Consider the following 15,525-nt stretch of genomic DNA (forward strand, 5'->3'; position numbering starts at 1 on the left):
GGATATATTCAGAAAATGAGATTTGTCTTGAATGACATCGAGGACAAAAGCTGCTGCAAATATGGGCGCCTACGGAACACGGATTACGGTCAGCCACACGGTGTCAGATGAGGTCATGGGCACGTGAGCCGGAGAGAGCTCTGTGGCGCAGCACGCCACATGCGGAAGCGGGGCTCCGAAGCGGGGCTCCGAAGCGGGTGTGACTCAGCATCGGCATGCCGGGCCACGGTCGAAGCTCGGCATCGACTTGAAAGAATCGAGATAAAGAGAAAAGTCCTTGAAAATGACGAAAAAGGCTACGTAGATAGGTAAAAATGCTATCAATAGATAGAGAAAAACTGGAAGAGCTTGAATAAGTCAGAATAAAAATGTGCTGACCGAATAGACTCGCTAAAAAAGGAAAAAAAAGGGATAGCATGTCCTGGTTTCGATCCAGGGTCCTCCGGGTTATGAGCCCGGCTGTAATATGTTAGTGAATATGTTCAATTATTAGGGTCACGTGATTCGTACCGCTCTTCCCCTGAGCTAACATGCTGATTGATTGTTTTGCAGCTGTTTAAAGTTGCTTATATTTATACAAAAACTTAAAAAAAAGCTCCAAAACTCGTGGCCACGGTCGACGCGAGACTGGGGGGAAGTTCGGCAGCATCCCAATGGGTGCTGAGGCGCATTCCTCTTAATCCTAAACCTTATCTACAGTCCAAGATCTTTGACTAGCTTCTGAGTCTCTGTCCAGGTTGCTAGGTCAACGCGTATGCCTGTATCTTGTCATTGTCAGTAGTCTTTACGGCGTCCCATACACCAGCTAACTCTAGCCTGGAGATTGACCATGGCCTGAGTAATGATGGGCCGAAATTGAGTGACAATCATTGGCGTTAATACATAGGCAGGATGCAGTTATGAGCAAAACATAAGAGAAAAGGACGGGGAGCACGAGATCTGGATGGCTGTGTGACCTGTGAAGCAACACAGGGCGTTCTTAGAGAGTCAGAAGTGACCCAAGGGTATGGCAATTATTGGCAATATCGGCCATGGCCCTGCAGTAGTTGTAGTGCACCTGAGGCTGCACGAATTTACGACCCTACTAGACTAACCACGCTAGGTGGGGCGTGACGGGAGCTAGCGGGAAGTCTGCAGATACCATTGGTTAGCCCTTGCTATTCTAAGCCACTAGCGCCAAACAGAGTTCAAGCACCGAGGCTAACGGCAGACTAAGCCATGTTCGGCGAACTATACTCCGTCAAACTTCGATACTCGATATTCCAGGTCCTCCAAGAGTTACCCACTGCCTTAAGACTGCAAAAAAGCGGCTCGAACATTCCATCTAGCAGCATGTTAACTCAGAGGAAGAGTGGTAAATAGTCACGTGGCCGCCAGCTTGAACATATTCGCTAACATATTACAGCCGGGCTCATAACCCGGAAGGCCCTGGATCGAAACCAGGACATGCTATAGCATCGAACCAGCGGAGTTGCCTAGCAGCTTCATCATCTTTTTCTTTTTTGCAGTGATGTCCTATGTACTCCGTATTTTCGGATGTTCTCGCACCTGTATAGCAGCAGCCTGGGCTGGCAAACCCGTCAAATGACTCTTCAATAATAATATTATTGATCGTGCTGGCTGGCACTGGGCAGCGGACTGTGGTGCCCTAACTCTCGGTACGGATATCTGCGGAGTTCAGGCGGGTCGCCGGGCCTCTTGCCCTCAGGCCTCACGTAATGACCTGATTTTCAAGGCTCTGACCATGGGTGCCTCATCGAACAGTGTCTTGGCCCTACATAACCGTCTAATGTGTCTCGTGCCTCTCAAAAGCTCTGGGTGCGGACATATTGCACGCCACGGAGTATTGTATGCGGCATTCAGCCTACCATTACCACGGTCGATAATACAAGACGCTTCTGAATGGATTACGGCATCAAGCAATGCGTATGGCTTGTTTGTAGGCCATAACGGCAATACATATTGCAGGCCAGATGGCGACCCCAGTGAGGGCCACTAGCAGCAACGGGTATTACCTATATATCCAACCAGAAGAGCCCGATACTGAAATCAGGCGAAAGTCATTGAAGTTCTACAAAGGAGTACCTATAGTCCGAAAAGCTGATGTTGATAGGCCTATTACACGGTACAGCCTGGACCGCATACAGTAGGTATGGCCATGGACACTATCAATATGGCTTTGAATAGTATTATAGACCATGTCCGAGTTTTGAGAGTAACTGTGTATACTAATTACTCGTCACTTCGCTGAGTCTGACCGACTAGGCCTAGTGGGTTTGGCCGAAGGCTCCGGGGAGCGACGAGTATGGTTATAGGTCGTGGACCATGTCTATATCATATCATTCAATTTCTATGAGATGCTACTTTGTACTCCGTATGGACATGAATATAGCACGGATATCTGGACAGATAGTCTAGAGTGGTTATGTGCAGGGCACTGCAGGCAGCCCAAAAATAGATACGATCAGCGGCATATCTAGTGGTAGTGTGGCACTGGCCACCGCATGGCGGACAAGCATCCTGCAGATTCTGAAACGGCCGGAAATATGACATGAGGAGGAAGATTGAGCAAGGCTGGGCAGCGCGCGATACCTTGCAGCGGCCCTTGCAAAGGCAGCAGGGAAAGACCTGCATTGCTAGCCAGGTACTCGGAAGTCTCTTTGGGACATGAACTGAATGCCGAGAAAATACTTCGCATGGTTGCAGCTGTTGCTCTCACCGAACTTAGACTAGGTACGACGACAAGAAGTATACATCATTTCGCTATCTCGTAGACTTGCGATGTATCGCATCCTTCGTTGGCGCCGGTTTGCCACGTCAATAATTGTCACCGCCGGAGCATAGGGTCTTGGAAACAGATCACAGACACAGTTCATCGTACCCCGTAAACAGAGAGGAATGTGGATTCCTCTCGCGGCCCGCTTGATCTCTGGACGAGATGCGCGGAGCCAGGGTTCGTGAATCGCGATACTTCGATGAGACTGCCTCTGCCAGCTTGGAGTCGGTCGCAGCTCGATCAAAGCAACTTGATGAGTTATTTACTGCAACCTCTGGCCATGTCGAGTGCTTCAGATTCGTATGATTAGTAGCACCTTGCTGAGACAGCGTGTAACTGACCTCAGATCGCCAGTGTTGTTGTCCTGCCCGAAGAGTCTAGCTTCGTCGGCGGGTGGGCGCTGTGGAGGCTGGTTTAAATTGCAGTCTGCCAAACCTCCAGCCGTGCGTCCCCCTTTTGCAGCGTCAGAGTCATCCTTGCTGAGTCTGGCCCTCAACTCCCCTCATCGGGTCGATTTCTTCTCTTCGAAGATCAAGGGCGCCCACCTTGCACTCAGCCATTGCTGGGTTCTGGGAAAGCGACCGCGGGCTCCTGAATAATAATCCTTGTCCGACTCCGACCAGTAAGCCCGATCACGGGTTTCGTCCTAGCTTCCCCCGATCAGCGCCCTTGTGTTCGGTCTCTCTCCAGGCTCTCCTCCATCTCGCTCCCCCCTTGTGCCCTTGCGTGGTTCTTCTTCTGAACCGCCCGTGTGGACCGGTCGTTCGTTCGATTTCGCTTCTTCACCACCTTCGTGGGCCGTTTTCTCTTCTCTCTTCTGTCAGTTCTTGCCTAGTAATACTTCGCTCTTGAGACTCAGCTCTCTGCCACTCTTTTTCCGACTCGACGCGATCACCGCCGAGATTTCCTATAAATCGAGACCAGAAATCAGAGTAGGGACAAGGACGATACAACATGACAGAGCGCTGCGACCAATTCACCTGTTAGATTGACCATCGAGCCGTGATCTATACTCCCCGAATTCGACAGCGACACTCGGTTCGCGAGAGAAACGTGAAACACCATGTCCAGCTCCTGCATCTCACTGTCAGGCTCAACGCAGTGCCCAGCCTTCAATTCGTCTTCGATCTCCACAAGCACCAGTCTTTACACCGACTTGTACGCCCGTCTCCAGCCGATCCCAAGTAAAGCCCATCGCTGACCGTCGCATAGCCCGTTTCTGCAAAACGTTACGAATCTGACCGAATTCGACAATGCCCTTAACAACTATGTGCTGGGCTCATACATCCAGAGCAAGTGCGTTTAGAAACACGGCCTGGAAGCGTATCTTGCTAATTGTGCTACAGATATGCCGTGTACCTTGGCTGTCAGGGCGACCTTTCCAACACCAGTGATTACTATGCGCGGTATACCACAAGTGCCATCTGCAGTGGCTTAGTCCAGAGTTCCGCGACCGACTGCGACCTGTCGACTGAGCAGACACGGCCGCTCTGTGCGGATGACTGCGTGAGTGCCGTTCTAAACCCACATCCCCCAGTGCTAACTATGTGACAGGCATTGATGGCTACAAGTGAGGAAGAGATTGCTGTTAACGACGAGCTGTGCCCTGACCGACGAAGCGACTATTTGAACCAGATCCGCTCCGACTTTGCCGTGTGTACTGGTCCCGAGGGCTCTCTCACTGGATCATGCATATCAGCGGCCGTCAATGAACCCAACGAATGCGGCTTTCGCTCAAATCTTATCGGGCTGTGCGGATTTTGCGCTTCGAGCTCTGTCAATTCGACTGATTCCTGCTGCATAAATGCGAATGCCTCGACTCGATGCGAAGGCGTGGATATTCCGACCCCGTCTACATCGTTTATTCCCATTTATACGTCCGATACGGACTCGGGAAACGATACAGGTAACGGCTTGTCGGGTGGGCAGATTGCGGGTATCGTCATTGGCTCTGTTGCTGGGTTCGCCGTGCTCGCGGTTCTGTTAGCGTTCGGTCTCATATATTATTGCCGGCGTAAGCGCCAGGCTGGCGACGACAACTCACTCAACAAGCCGAACCCTCAAAGAAAAGGATCTCCCATGCAGCAGGCCGGGAACCAAGCCTTCGGTGCCGCGCCTGGGCGCGTTGCGAGAATGTCCGCCCTACGCGAGGCCCCGAGTTCTTCTCCTGGGCACTCTCGGAATTCGGGAGCCTTCCTTGGTGGCAGTGCCAAGTACAGTGATTCCTCAGACTCCGAAGGCTTTGCGAGCCCCGGAGCCATGAACAAGAAGATTCCGCCTACCACCGGAAAACGCCAAGGTTCACTATCAAGCAACTCGGCCCTGGCGGGTGCAGGTAGCGACATCTCTCCTCGCTCCGGCACGATTGGGCAGTACTCTTCGCCGGAAGGGTTGACCAGTGGACAATCCGAGCAGCTATCTTCGTTCCAAGACTATTACTCGCAAGATGATATCCATCCCGGTGACAAGGTTGCAGTACTCTGGGCTTACCAACCGCGGGCGGGTGACGAATTTGGCCTAGACCGCGGCGAGATGATCAAGGTGATAGGTATTTGGGACGATGGGTGGGCGACGGGTGTTCGTGTACCCGAGAGTGCAGAAGAATACGATGCTAGACACCGCGAACAGCGTGACAGTGGCGTCTCGAGTCGCTCGCAGAGAACCTCTCCAGCCCCGTCAGGCGAGATCAAAGCATTCCCATTGGTCTGTGTTTGTCTCCCACAACACTGGAGGAAGATCATCGATGGCGGACAAGGAGATGACGAAGCAGCAGAAAGATATGGATCTATGTCCTAGTTGAACCACTGCTTCTCATGCCACTTTACGCCTTCATGATAACGCCTTTTCTTCTTCTCTCATCTCGTGAGCAGCCATAACTCGTCCATGTCCGGGAAGGCCTGGTTATGTCTCCTCATCGCAAGTCTCGTCTTCTGTCATCCACACCTGTCCATCAAAAAATATCGATATCCGACGCCGCTCAAATCCACATACCCGGCGTATTTGTTGCGTGTTCACGGCTACCTTTTCTCTCCTTTCTCGACCTCCCATTGTTCACAGTTCAGCAACCCTCGAGATCTCTCCGGATGCGTCTGAGACGACTTTCTTTATTAGCGCTTTATTTTCATATACCCCTTTCCTTCAGCGGTCAAATGGCTTTCTCTTAGACATGCCATTCTCGTCATGCATTTACATACTCTTACGAGGGTACCGTCTGCAGTCTGACAGCAGCTCTACCCTCCATGGTCTGGACCTGCCTTCAGTGCACGTTAATATAAAGAGGACGAGCTTCTTCATCAGATGTGCAATGACCATCTGCCTTTATTTCGCCAGTGTTTAAACTGGCTTCTTCAGTACATATTGATATATGTACGTATATTTAGCTTCATGGCCTGCAATATTAGAGATTCGAACACTCCGTCAATTCCACTTGAGTAAACAGCGTAGACTCTTTCTTACGTGGGGATCTGCTCGAGGCCATGGTCTGAATCTGAGGATTTCCAGGCACCTAAATGAGGCAACCTTAAATATGTGAGCAGCTGCAGGCTGCACGATTATTTTGCAGTGTATAAAAATAATGATTCAGGGGCTGACAGTGTGGCATTGTTACGACAGTCGCAGCGAATCAAGCGTGGCTGGTCGGCCACCCCACTAACCGCCTAACGCAAGCGCAGCAACTTGGAAGTGAGTGCCCCTCTCGAACTTCCCCCATCCCCTCTACCTACCTCTCTTTTGTTCCCCATACCCTTACTTCTGGAATCACCTATTCCCGCATCTACCTTTCGGTCTTGCTGGTCAGTGGAACACCCGAAGCTTCCTATCCAGGATCCCTCTCTCGCAGATACCGAGCGGAGCCAGCCAGCGAGCAATTACAGCTGACGTCGTCTGCCTGCAGTTAACATATTGCGAAGTCCACATTCTCTGAAACAATGTCGGTGAGTATTTGACACAATCGCATCCGAAAAGATTCATCTAAACTGACCGTTGTTTGTCGCTGTCTAGCTCGCATCTGGGTATGTTTACTCGTGCTCCCCACGTTCCGTCATCTGCACTCGAAATGATTATAGCCGCCTTTCGTATACGATCCTAATGCCGTGGAATTTCCAGTGTCCAGGTTCAGGATGAGTGCATGACTGCATTCAACAACCTTCGCATGACCGGTGGCCAGAAGGGTTCCAAGCCCAAGTTCATCATCTTCAAGATCTCCGACGACAAGAAGCAGGTTGTTGTCGACGAGGCCTCTGACGACCCCGACTACGAGGTTTTCCTCAGCAAGCTTGAGGCTGCCAAGGACGCCAACGGCAAGCCTGCTCCCCGCTACGCTGTCTACGATGTCGAGTACGACCTAGGTGGTGGTGAGGGTACAAGGTACAAATCACCTTACCAATCGGGGTTGGCTATGCCTGGCTGACACCCTTCGTTTTCTGTAGGAGCAAGATCATCTTCATCTCTTGGGTGCCTTCCGGTACCTCCATCAACGTATGTTTCTCCCAATGCTCGATAACCGCAAAGCAAGCTGCTCACTCAGAAACAGTGGTCCATGATCTACGCCAGTACCCGGGAGGTTCTTAAGAACGCTCTTAACGTTGTCACATCCATCCACGCCGACGACAAGGGCGACATCGCCTGGAAGTCTATCCTTGCTGAGGTCAGCGGTGGGAAGGCCAAATAGACGAACGGCGACGGCTGGGTCCGGGCCAAAATGCGATGACGTGGGGTTTCGCGCTACAACGCCTCTGATCGGATTGAGTATCTCGAAGTGCGGATAACTTCCCTTGCGCGCGTTTAGTTGAATATCAGATCGTTATGACTTGACTGCCTGCATAGTGACCCTGTCGCGTTTTGCGACCGTGGCAACTCTCCGTGAACGAGCTTATGGGAGGGCAGCTTCCTTTGTCATTTTTCTCTTCCTTCTTCGTCAGCGTTTGCCTGTACAGAATACTTCTGCCTGCTGCGGAGGTTGACTCTCGCGGTTTGGTGTAAAGTAAAGCACGATATCGTCTTCATATAATTGATTGCTAGACGCTGTTCCCGCGGCAGCTTGTTCGGAATCAAGCGTTGTTAGGCTGTAGAGCAGTAATTAAAGAGGCCATGTTCGGGAAATCCGAATCCTTCAGAGATAGAGCGCGATCTAGAGAATGTCATACGGTAGACCCGCGGACGAGATAGTCAAGGTGCCTAATCAGTTATGACGGGGAGATTAGGAATCTTCTCCCAATGAATCGCTGGCCGCTGGTCACGTGCGCGGGAGTGGTGCGATGTCCTCGAAGTTCCCACGAACGTCTATTCCATCGCGAATCACCTCCTGCCCTTGTCCCTCACACCAGTATCCTCGGCCCCGAGGCATTGAACTTGTCAATTTTACGAGAGTGAGCTCTCATCATTTATTTATTTCTCAGTCGCCTCCGGCCGTCACACACAATGTTCGCTCCCTCCGTTTCTCGAGCTCTTGCTCGTAGCTCGGCCATGCCGATGCCTGCCATTCGTTCTTACCGCACCGTCTCGAGCCCCATTGCTTGCGTCAATGCCCGCCCCCAGTCTGCAAAGAAGTCTATCGCTGCCCAGCAGACTCGCGCCTCCTCCGAGCACGCCATCGCCAATCCCACACTTGCCGGTATCGAGAAGCGCTGGGAGGCTCTTCCCCCCCAGGAGCAGGCCGACCTGTGGATGCAGCTGCGCGACCGCATGAAGGTTGACTGGCACCAGATGACCCTCCAGGAGAAGAAGGCTGGTATGTATTCTCCATAATGACATGCCTGTCCCAAGAATACATCAGAATTTTGCTGACCGCGGCCGTTCTTGATAGCCTACTGGATTGCTTTCGGACCCCACGGCCCTCGCTCTCAGCCTCCCAAGGGCGAGAACCTCAAGATCTTCTTGAAGGTCGTTCAGCTCTGCGCCGTCTCCGTCGGTCTGTTCTACGTCGTCCACTTCTTCGCTAAGCCCCAGCCCAAGACCATGAGCAAGGAATGGCAGGAGGCCTCCAACGAGTACGCTCTGGTATGTATCCGCAATATACTGGGTCATAATTCTTTGACCATACTCTCCCACGCCCAATTGAGTTGTTACTGACGACATCTTTTCTCTCCAACAGCGCGAGAAGATCAATCCTCTGTACGGTATCAGCAGCCAGGGCTACGAGGGCAAGGGCTTCGTCCAGAGCCCTCCCGCTGAGAAGTCATAAATCGATGTATAGAACTTGGGTGAGTCAGGTATCGCAATTGGACATACTTGATAGGCCGCGATGGAACCCAGCGCCTATCACCCAACCCTCCCTGGCAATGCCGGCTTGAGCCGATTGCTCGTGGGCACGATCTTTTGCCAGTGTCTCACTTGTTCTGTCGACTTCAGCCGAAAAAGACCTGTGTATCTCGTACTGTGCCATAATCAATGTATCTCCTTTGTAGCCATAGAACATTGTGCCTTGCTTTTTGCTATTATATATCTGCTTTTTTGTATTTAAGTACTCGCAAGCACCAACATGCTGAAATCTAAGATCTATGTGTTTGACTGTCGGATGCAGTGGATGACGCTGTAGTTCGTTCATGAGCTCCATTGCCTTTGCTGGAACTGCTACGTAAGTGGTAGTTTGGTTTGGATGACAGCATAGCCAGCAGCTTAGTCTACACTGTACACTCAAGGAAATTTCTACTGCCATTGAGATATATGCGTGGAATAATCATCATTTTCACTGAAATAGCATAGCTATGGGGCGTATAGATGGTGTATTGCTAATAACAGGGACTTTCCAAAACATGCCTGAAAATTTTCGGCGCTGTCATTCTTCACCCGCAAAGGGTTAGAGCTTGTTAAGCTGGAGAGCTTCGACAGGCGAGGTTATTGTGCTTTGAAACGGAAAAATTGGTGTAAGTAATTCTACTTGCAAACAAGATGCAATATCCGAGCTCTAAGCTGTTTGGATACTATGAGGACGAGGTATCAAACAGGCCTGATATTCTTGATGGAGCTCACCGGAGGGTCAGTTCGTCTTCCTTGCATCCGGTTGCCAAGACTCGAACCTCCTCATTTTGAGTTCCCGTAACAACCGGACGGGCAAGCTCGGAGCTCAACAGAACTCAAGGCAGGTTCGAGCTTATTATGGTAGCAATATCATAGAGTTGCCCCTGATCTCAGTAAATAGTAGAGAAGATCGATAATGATAGAGCTCAGCGACCGCCTGTTGTGTAGTGTTTGTTGCCCCGGTACGGAAGATCACGGGACCGGTCGGCACAAGCCCCGTAAAGGCTAAGCCGGCCACATTCGTGTCCCAAGTTCCAACCTCAACTCTTCCCTTTCCTCCTCTTCTCTCTCTCCCATCCTCCTCTCTTCCCCATCCTATACCCTTTTCGCTCTTCTACACCATCACAATGTTTAAGAGGTTTGTCTTTTACTTTTCATATATTTTATTAATGTTTTAGTCCCGCTGACCCGTGTTTTTCTTCACCACAGCGGTCTGGCCCGGACCTTCGGGAGGGCTGCTTTTGCTCGACCTTCCCCCGTCGCACGCCGCGCCCTCCAGCCGTCCAAGCTCAATGGCTTCCCTTCATTCGCTCGCCTCGCCAGCACTGAGACCGCTGCCGGTGGAAAGATTCACCAGGTCATTGGTGCCGTCGTCGACGGTATGTCCCTCGAGTACCGCCAAATCCTCCCCGTTGGCGGCTGCGCGAAAATCTTTTCTACACCCGATTTCATCGCAACATCCATCAACAACAACCTCAATACAATGCCAAAACACGATATCTGACTTCGGATCACAGTGAAGTTCGAGGGTGAGAAGCTCCCCGCCATTCTCAACGCCATTGAGACCGAGAACAACGGCCAGAAGCTCGTTCTCGAGGTTTCTGTATGTATATCCGATACCAAAATCCAGCCCATGACATCAAGTTCCTTTAGCTGACTTTTCAAAGCAACACTTGGGTGAGAATGTCGTTCGTACCATTGCCATGGACGGTAAGTAGCTGCTTTTCCTGGCGTGAACACGTCGAGTGGACGCCGTGTCCCGGGACAAAATGTTGATATCTCCGCCTAGGTACCGAGGGTCTTACCCGTGGTGCTGCCGCCCGCGACACCGGTGCTCCCATCACCATCCCCGTCGGCCCTGGCACCCTTGGCCGTATCGTCAACGTCACTGGTGACCCCATTGACGAGCGTGGTCCCATCAAGGCCACCAAGTACGCCCCCATCCACGCTGAGGCCCCCGAGTTCATTGAGCAGTCTACCACTGCTGAGATTCTCGTCACTGGTATCAAGGTCGTCGACCTTCTCGCCCCCTACGCCCGTGGTGGTAAGATTGGTCTCTTCGGTGGTGCCGGTGTCGGTAAGACCGTGTTCATTCAGGAGCTGATTGTAAGTTATCCGGAAAACCAAGCTGGAACTCCTCTAATCCTCTTCCTCTACAGAACAACATCGCCAAGGCTCACGGTGGTTACTCCGTCTTCACTGGTGTCGGTGAGCGTACCCGTGAGGGTAACGATCTGTACCACGAAATGCAGGAGACCGGTGTCATCCAGCTCGAGGGTGAATCCAAGGTGTCTCTCGTGTTCGGTCAGATGAACGAGCCCCCTGGAGCTCGTGCCCGTGTCGCCCTTACTGGTCTGACCATCGCCGAGTACTTCCGTGACGAGGAGGGTCAGGACGTGCTGCTCTTCATTGACAACATTTTCCGTTTCACCCAGGCCGGTTCTGAGGTGTCTGCCCTTCTCGGTCGTATCCCCTCTGCCGTCGGTTACCAGCCCACTCTTGCCGTCGACATGGGTGGTATGCAGGAGCGTATTACCACCACCACCAAGGGTTCCATTACCTCCGTCCAGGCCGTCTACGTGCCCGCTGACGATTTGACTGACCCTGCCCCCGCTACCACCTTCGCTCACTTGGACGCCACCACTGTCCTGTCCCGTGGTATCTCCGAGTTGGGTATCTACCCCGCTGTCGACCCTCTCGACTCCAAGTCCCGTATGCTCGACCCCCGTATTGTCGGTGAGGACCACTACAACACCGCCACTCGTGTCCAGCAGATGCTCCAGGAGTACAAGTCCCTCCAGGATATCATTGCCATTCTGGGTATGGACGAACTGTCTGAGGCTGACAAGCTTACTGTCGAGCGTGCTCGTAAGCTTGAGCGTTTCCTGTCTCAGCCTTTCACCGTCGCCCAGGTCTTCACTGGTATCGAGGGTAAGCTCGTCGACCTCAAGGACACCATCAACTCTTTCAAGGCTATCATGAACGGTGAGGGTGACGACCTTCCTGAGGGTAAGTTGATTCTTGATGATGATTAATTTCTTTTTTCTTACTGACTTGTTACCAGCTGCCTTCTACATGGTTGGTGACCTCGCCTCCGCCCGCGCTAAGGGTGAGAAGATCTTGGCCGACCTCGCCAAGAACTAAATGTAATATTGCTTTGAAGCGCACTTTTTCCTTTTTGTTAGACATGGACTTCCTTTTCTCATTGCTCCATTTTCCGTCGATGCGTGTACAGTACTCGAATTGAGAAGAAGGAAGTTGAAAAAGAAAGGCCATCCTCTCTACTTCTAAGGGAAAGAGCACTCAACCCCCGGCAACCCTCCACCCCTCTGAAGTCTTGGATGCCAAAACATCTAGACTTGTGTGACAATATATTGTGCTCATGTAAGTAAATTAAATGACCACACCCGGCCTTATACCCTCGGGCAGGAACAACATGTATCATTTCTTTTGTTGGATTGGAAAATACGGTTTATTCTTTTTCTCCGATGTAGTATTTTTTCAAAAACGAATTTCGTAGATCTCGGCCTCCACAAAGTAACCTCAACATATTCACCCGCATTACAGCAACTGCGAATCTACTTGGTCGGTCAGTATGCATGCAGTGAAGCTTGCCTCCAAGACGTTCCTGTTCTACGCCGGTCATGGTCGAAATATGAAGGCTGCAATAGACAAGGAGGATGGCCAATCATATGTTCAACAAACAGATTAGATTATATTATGAACAGACTCAATATGACAGAATATGAAATATATGGTTCGATGCATATGCGTAGATCAATCATTCGCTTCAACAATGTATCTCTCCAGGAATATGGAGGAATATCTAGCGCTCCGTTGCTCAGAAGCCCGGGGCGGACAATTATAGCGTTTCCTCCAAAGCTAGCGCCTACGAGTAATGATTAGTATTGACCATGGACGAAAAGGCGAAAGAGAGGCAAGCCGTAAACTCACCAAAGCAGTCCTGGTAGGAATATAAACCTGCAGGAAATTCCGCCTCCCATTCCACCCCATATCACTCGTGAAGAACCTGGTTCCCTTATCGATCCTCCCTAAGCCCCCAAACGCCTCGTCGTCAGTATCAAGCACAACCCGGTAAGTCCCGGCCTGCTCAACGCCGACCCTATAATCGGTGAAGCTCTCCGTGGGATGGAAGTTGAAGACCCATAGGAGACCTGCCCGCTCAAAGACAAGGACCTTGTCGCCTTCGTGCTTCAGGGAGATATAAGCCTGTGCCGCATGGAGCCAGCCGTATTTGGATTCGGTCAGCTGCATGGCGCGGTCGAACTCGTTGAGGAACTTGTAACGCAGTAGATGGTCTTCGGTTAGGTTTAGCTGGCGGCGCGCATACCAGAAGGAGTTGTTGTTGCCGGCGCGAGGGAAGTCGAGCCATTCGGGGTGGCCGAATTCGTTGCCTTCAAAGTTGAGGTAGCCTTCGCCGCCGAGGGCGTGGGTGACGAGTCGGATCATTTTATGGAGGGCCATCCCGCGCTCGATGATGGGTGTGAACTCGGTCAGGACGGACATGTGGGTGTACATTTCCTTGTCGCAGAGCCACATCATCAGGGTCTTGTCGCCGACGAGGCTGGATCCTTTTTAGCATCGAGTCTTGGTTTTATGTGTTGAGAAGGTTGACTTACGCTTGATCGTGGCTTTCTGCGTATGCAATGGTCTTCTCGCCGTGACGACGGTTTGTCAAAGTGAAGGCAAGATTGCCAATGTCCCAATCGGCGTCCGACTTTTCTTTCAGAAGCTTGATGTACATGTCTGGTATGGCCATCGCGAGACGGTAGTCGAAACCGACTCCGCCAACGCTGTGTGGAAGGCATAATGCTGGCATTCCGGATACATCTTCTGCGACTGTTATGCATTCCGGGTAGAGACGGTGTAGCATTTCGTTTGCTAGGGCTAGGTACATCACGCCGTCATCGTCGACAGCTGGACCGAAGTATTCGTGGTAGCCGCCTGAAAAGCCACTGCGTACTAGTAAGCCCCCGTCAAAGCAAGTTGGTATATCGGATCCAGATACTCACGTCCCAATACCGTGATGGGTATATAGCATGCTAGTGACACCGTCGAAACGGAACCCGTCAAAGCCATACTCCTCCATCCAGAAGCGAAGGTTGCTGAGGAGGAAACGCAGAACCTCATGGTTTCCATAGTTGAATAGTCGACTGTCCCATAAGTCGTGCTGTCCTTTCGGCCCAGAGTGGAAATACAGATGATCGCTCCCATCGAACATGTTCAAGCCGTCGTCAACGTTCTTGGATGCATGACTGTGCACCACGTCAAGAAGAACGACCAAGCCCATGCTGTGCGCCGTGTCTACCAGTTCTTTCAGGTCCTCAGGATTGCCGTAGCGGCTACTCGCCGCGAAGAAGTTGTTGACCTGGTACCCGAAGCTGGCATAGTAGGCATGTTCCATGATAGCCATGAGCTGGATTGCGTTGTAGCCGAGGTACTTGATCCGAGGGAGCATGTTGGCCGTGAACTCTTTGTATGTCGCAACTTTAGTTTCCGGAGACGAGATGCCGACGTGAGCTTCGTAAATACGTAGACTTTCGGGTTTCTTAGGGCGCCCATGTTGAAAGTTGTACCGCTTAGCCTCTGGTGGGTTCCAGAACACAGACTCGTAGATGGGCGAGACGTCCAGATCTTGCACAACACGTTTTATCCATGCGGGAATCCGATATATCCGTTCTCCGCTGCGTGTAACCATCGTGATCTGCAGAAGTAAGAGATAACTCATAGGGCCACGCGATGGTGTAGCCGCATATTGACACATACCTTGACCTTACTATCGTGCGGTATTACGGGCGCACCATCCTTCGCAGGGAGGGCAATCTCCCAGACGCCAAAGTCGTTTCTCGTCATCGGATTAGCCCCGGTGTCCCAATTGTCTGCTAGTTTTAGTAACGCGACCAAACCGGTTATCCAAGCACCCGGGCGGACGTACTGAAGTCACCCACCAGCGCCGCCTCTACAGCGTTTGGCGCCCACTCCCTGTAGGTGATGTCACCGTTATCGCTGACATTGAAGCCGAATCTCTCGTAGCCCTACCGTCCGCACGGGAGTCGCTATCAGTCAATTGACCTCGGCCCACTGGGATAGAGAGAAAAAGGGATGGACTGTTGGAGGACTACCCACCTTGCTGAACTTATCGAGTCCGCCCTCCGCCTCGTCAATGGTCTTAATCCAGCTATCAACATAGTTGAATCGGCGTTGGATAGCTTCGCGGAAGGGCTCCAGCCACGGATCAAGGTCGATGATACCTGGCGATCAGCGTTAGAATGTCATTGACTGAATCATCTGCGCTCCTCGACCCACCGGTGCCATCCGATGGAGCTGTGGAAGCCATGGCCGTTGAGCTGCAAGATAAGCTAGCTAGCTCGGCTTGAATACGTGTGGTTAGTCGTGTCAGGAAATAAACTTCAGCGGGAGAAATGACGAGAAATAGGAATTGAAGCTCCGAGAAAAAAGCAATCGAGGGTAAGAAGGGAACCGGACGGGGG

The 15,525-nt window shown here is 51.6% G+C and overlaps 5 protein-coding genes across 5 annotated transcripts; 4 read left to right on the forward strand and 1 right to left on the reverse strand.

Moving 5' to 3' along the window:
- Positions 1-3,839: 3,839 nt before the first annotated feature.
- On the forward strand, positions 3,840-5,572 carry DSM5745_05671 (SH3 domain protein; the record flags this gene model as incomplete). The annotated part of the gene is made up of 4 exons (XM_026747687.1): positions 3,840-3,934; positions 3,989-4,072; positions 4,123-4,282; positions 4,331-5,572. 4 exons carry the CDS (start codon positions 3,840-3,842, stop codon positions 5,570-5,572), a joined length of 1,581 nt encoding a protein of 526 aa, XP_026603519.1.
- A 1,330-nt stretch (positions 5,573-6,902) lies between these two features.
- Positions 6,903-7,445, forward strand: DSM5745_05672 (actin-binding ADF family protein; the record flags this gene model as incomplete). The annotated part of the gene is made up of 3 exons (XM_026747688.1): positions 6,903-7,141; positions 7,204-7,252; positions 7,308-7,445. 3 exons carry the CDS (start codon positions 6,903-6,905, stop codon positions 7,443-7,445), a joined length of 426 nt encoding a protein of 141 aa, XP_026603520.1.
- Positions 7,446-8,194: 749 nt separating this feature from the next.
- DSM5745_05673 (cytochrome c oxidase subunit IV family protein) lies at positions 8,195-8,957 on the forward strand (the record flags this gene model as incomplete). The annotated part of the gene is made up of 3 exons (XM_026747689.1): positions 8,195-8,504; positions 8,580-8,773; positions 8,868-8,957. The coding sequence occupies 3 exons, from the start codon at positions 8,195-8,197 to the stop codon at positions 8,955-8,957; spliced, it is 594 nt and encodes a 197-aa protein (XP_026603521.1).
- A 1,183-nt stretch (positions 8,958-10,140) lies between these two features.
- DSM5745_05674 (F1F0 ATP synthase subunit beta) lies at positions 10,141-12,157 on the forward strand (the record flags this gene model as incomplete). Its single annotated transcript, XM_026747690.1, has 7 exons — positions 10,141-10,151; positions 10,223-10,392; positions 10,531-10,616; positions 10,681-10,723; positions 10,803-11,119; positions 11,173-12,022; positions 12,078-12,157. 7 exons carry the CDS (start codon positions 10,141-10,143, stop codon positions 12,155-12,157), a joined length of 1,557 nt encoding a protein of 518 aa, XP_026603522.1.
- Positions 12,158-12,875: 718 nt separating this feature from the next.
- On the reverse strand, positions 12,876-15,371 carry DSM5745_05675 (1,4-alpha-glucan branching enzyme GLC3; the record flags this gene model as incomplete). Its single annotated transcript, XM_026747691.1, has 8 exons — positions 12,876-12,902; positions 12,968-13,598; positions 13,654-13,989; positions 14,047-14,738; positions 14,801-14,913; positions 14,970-15,069; positions 15,161-15,285; positions 15,341-15,371. The coding sequence occupies 8 exons, from the start codon at positions 15,369-15,371 to the stop codon at positions 12,876-12,878; spliced, it is 2,055 nt and encodes a 684-aa protein (XP_026603523.1).
- Between the last annotated feature and the right edge of the window lie 154 nt (positions 15,372-15,525).

The sequence above is a fragment of the Aspergillus mulundensis genome (assembly GCF_003369625.1).
Source record: "Aspergillus mulundensis strain DSM 5745 chromosome Unknown scaffold_5, whole genome shotgun sequence".
NCBI lineage: Eukaryota > Fungi > Ascomycota > Eurotiomycetes > Eurotiales > Aspergillaceae > Aspergillus > Aspergillus mulundensis.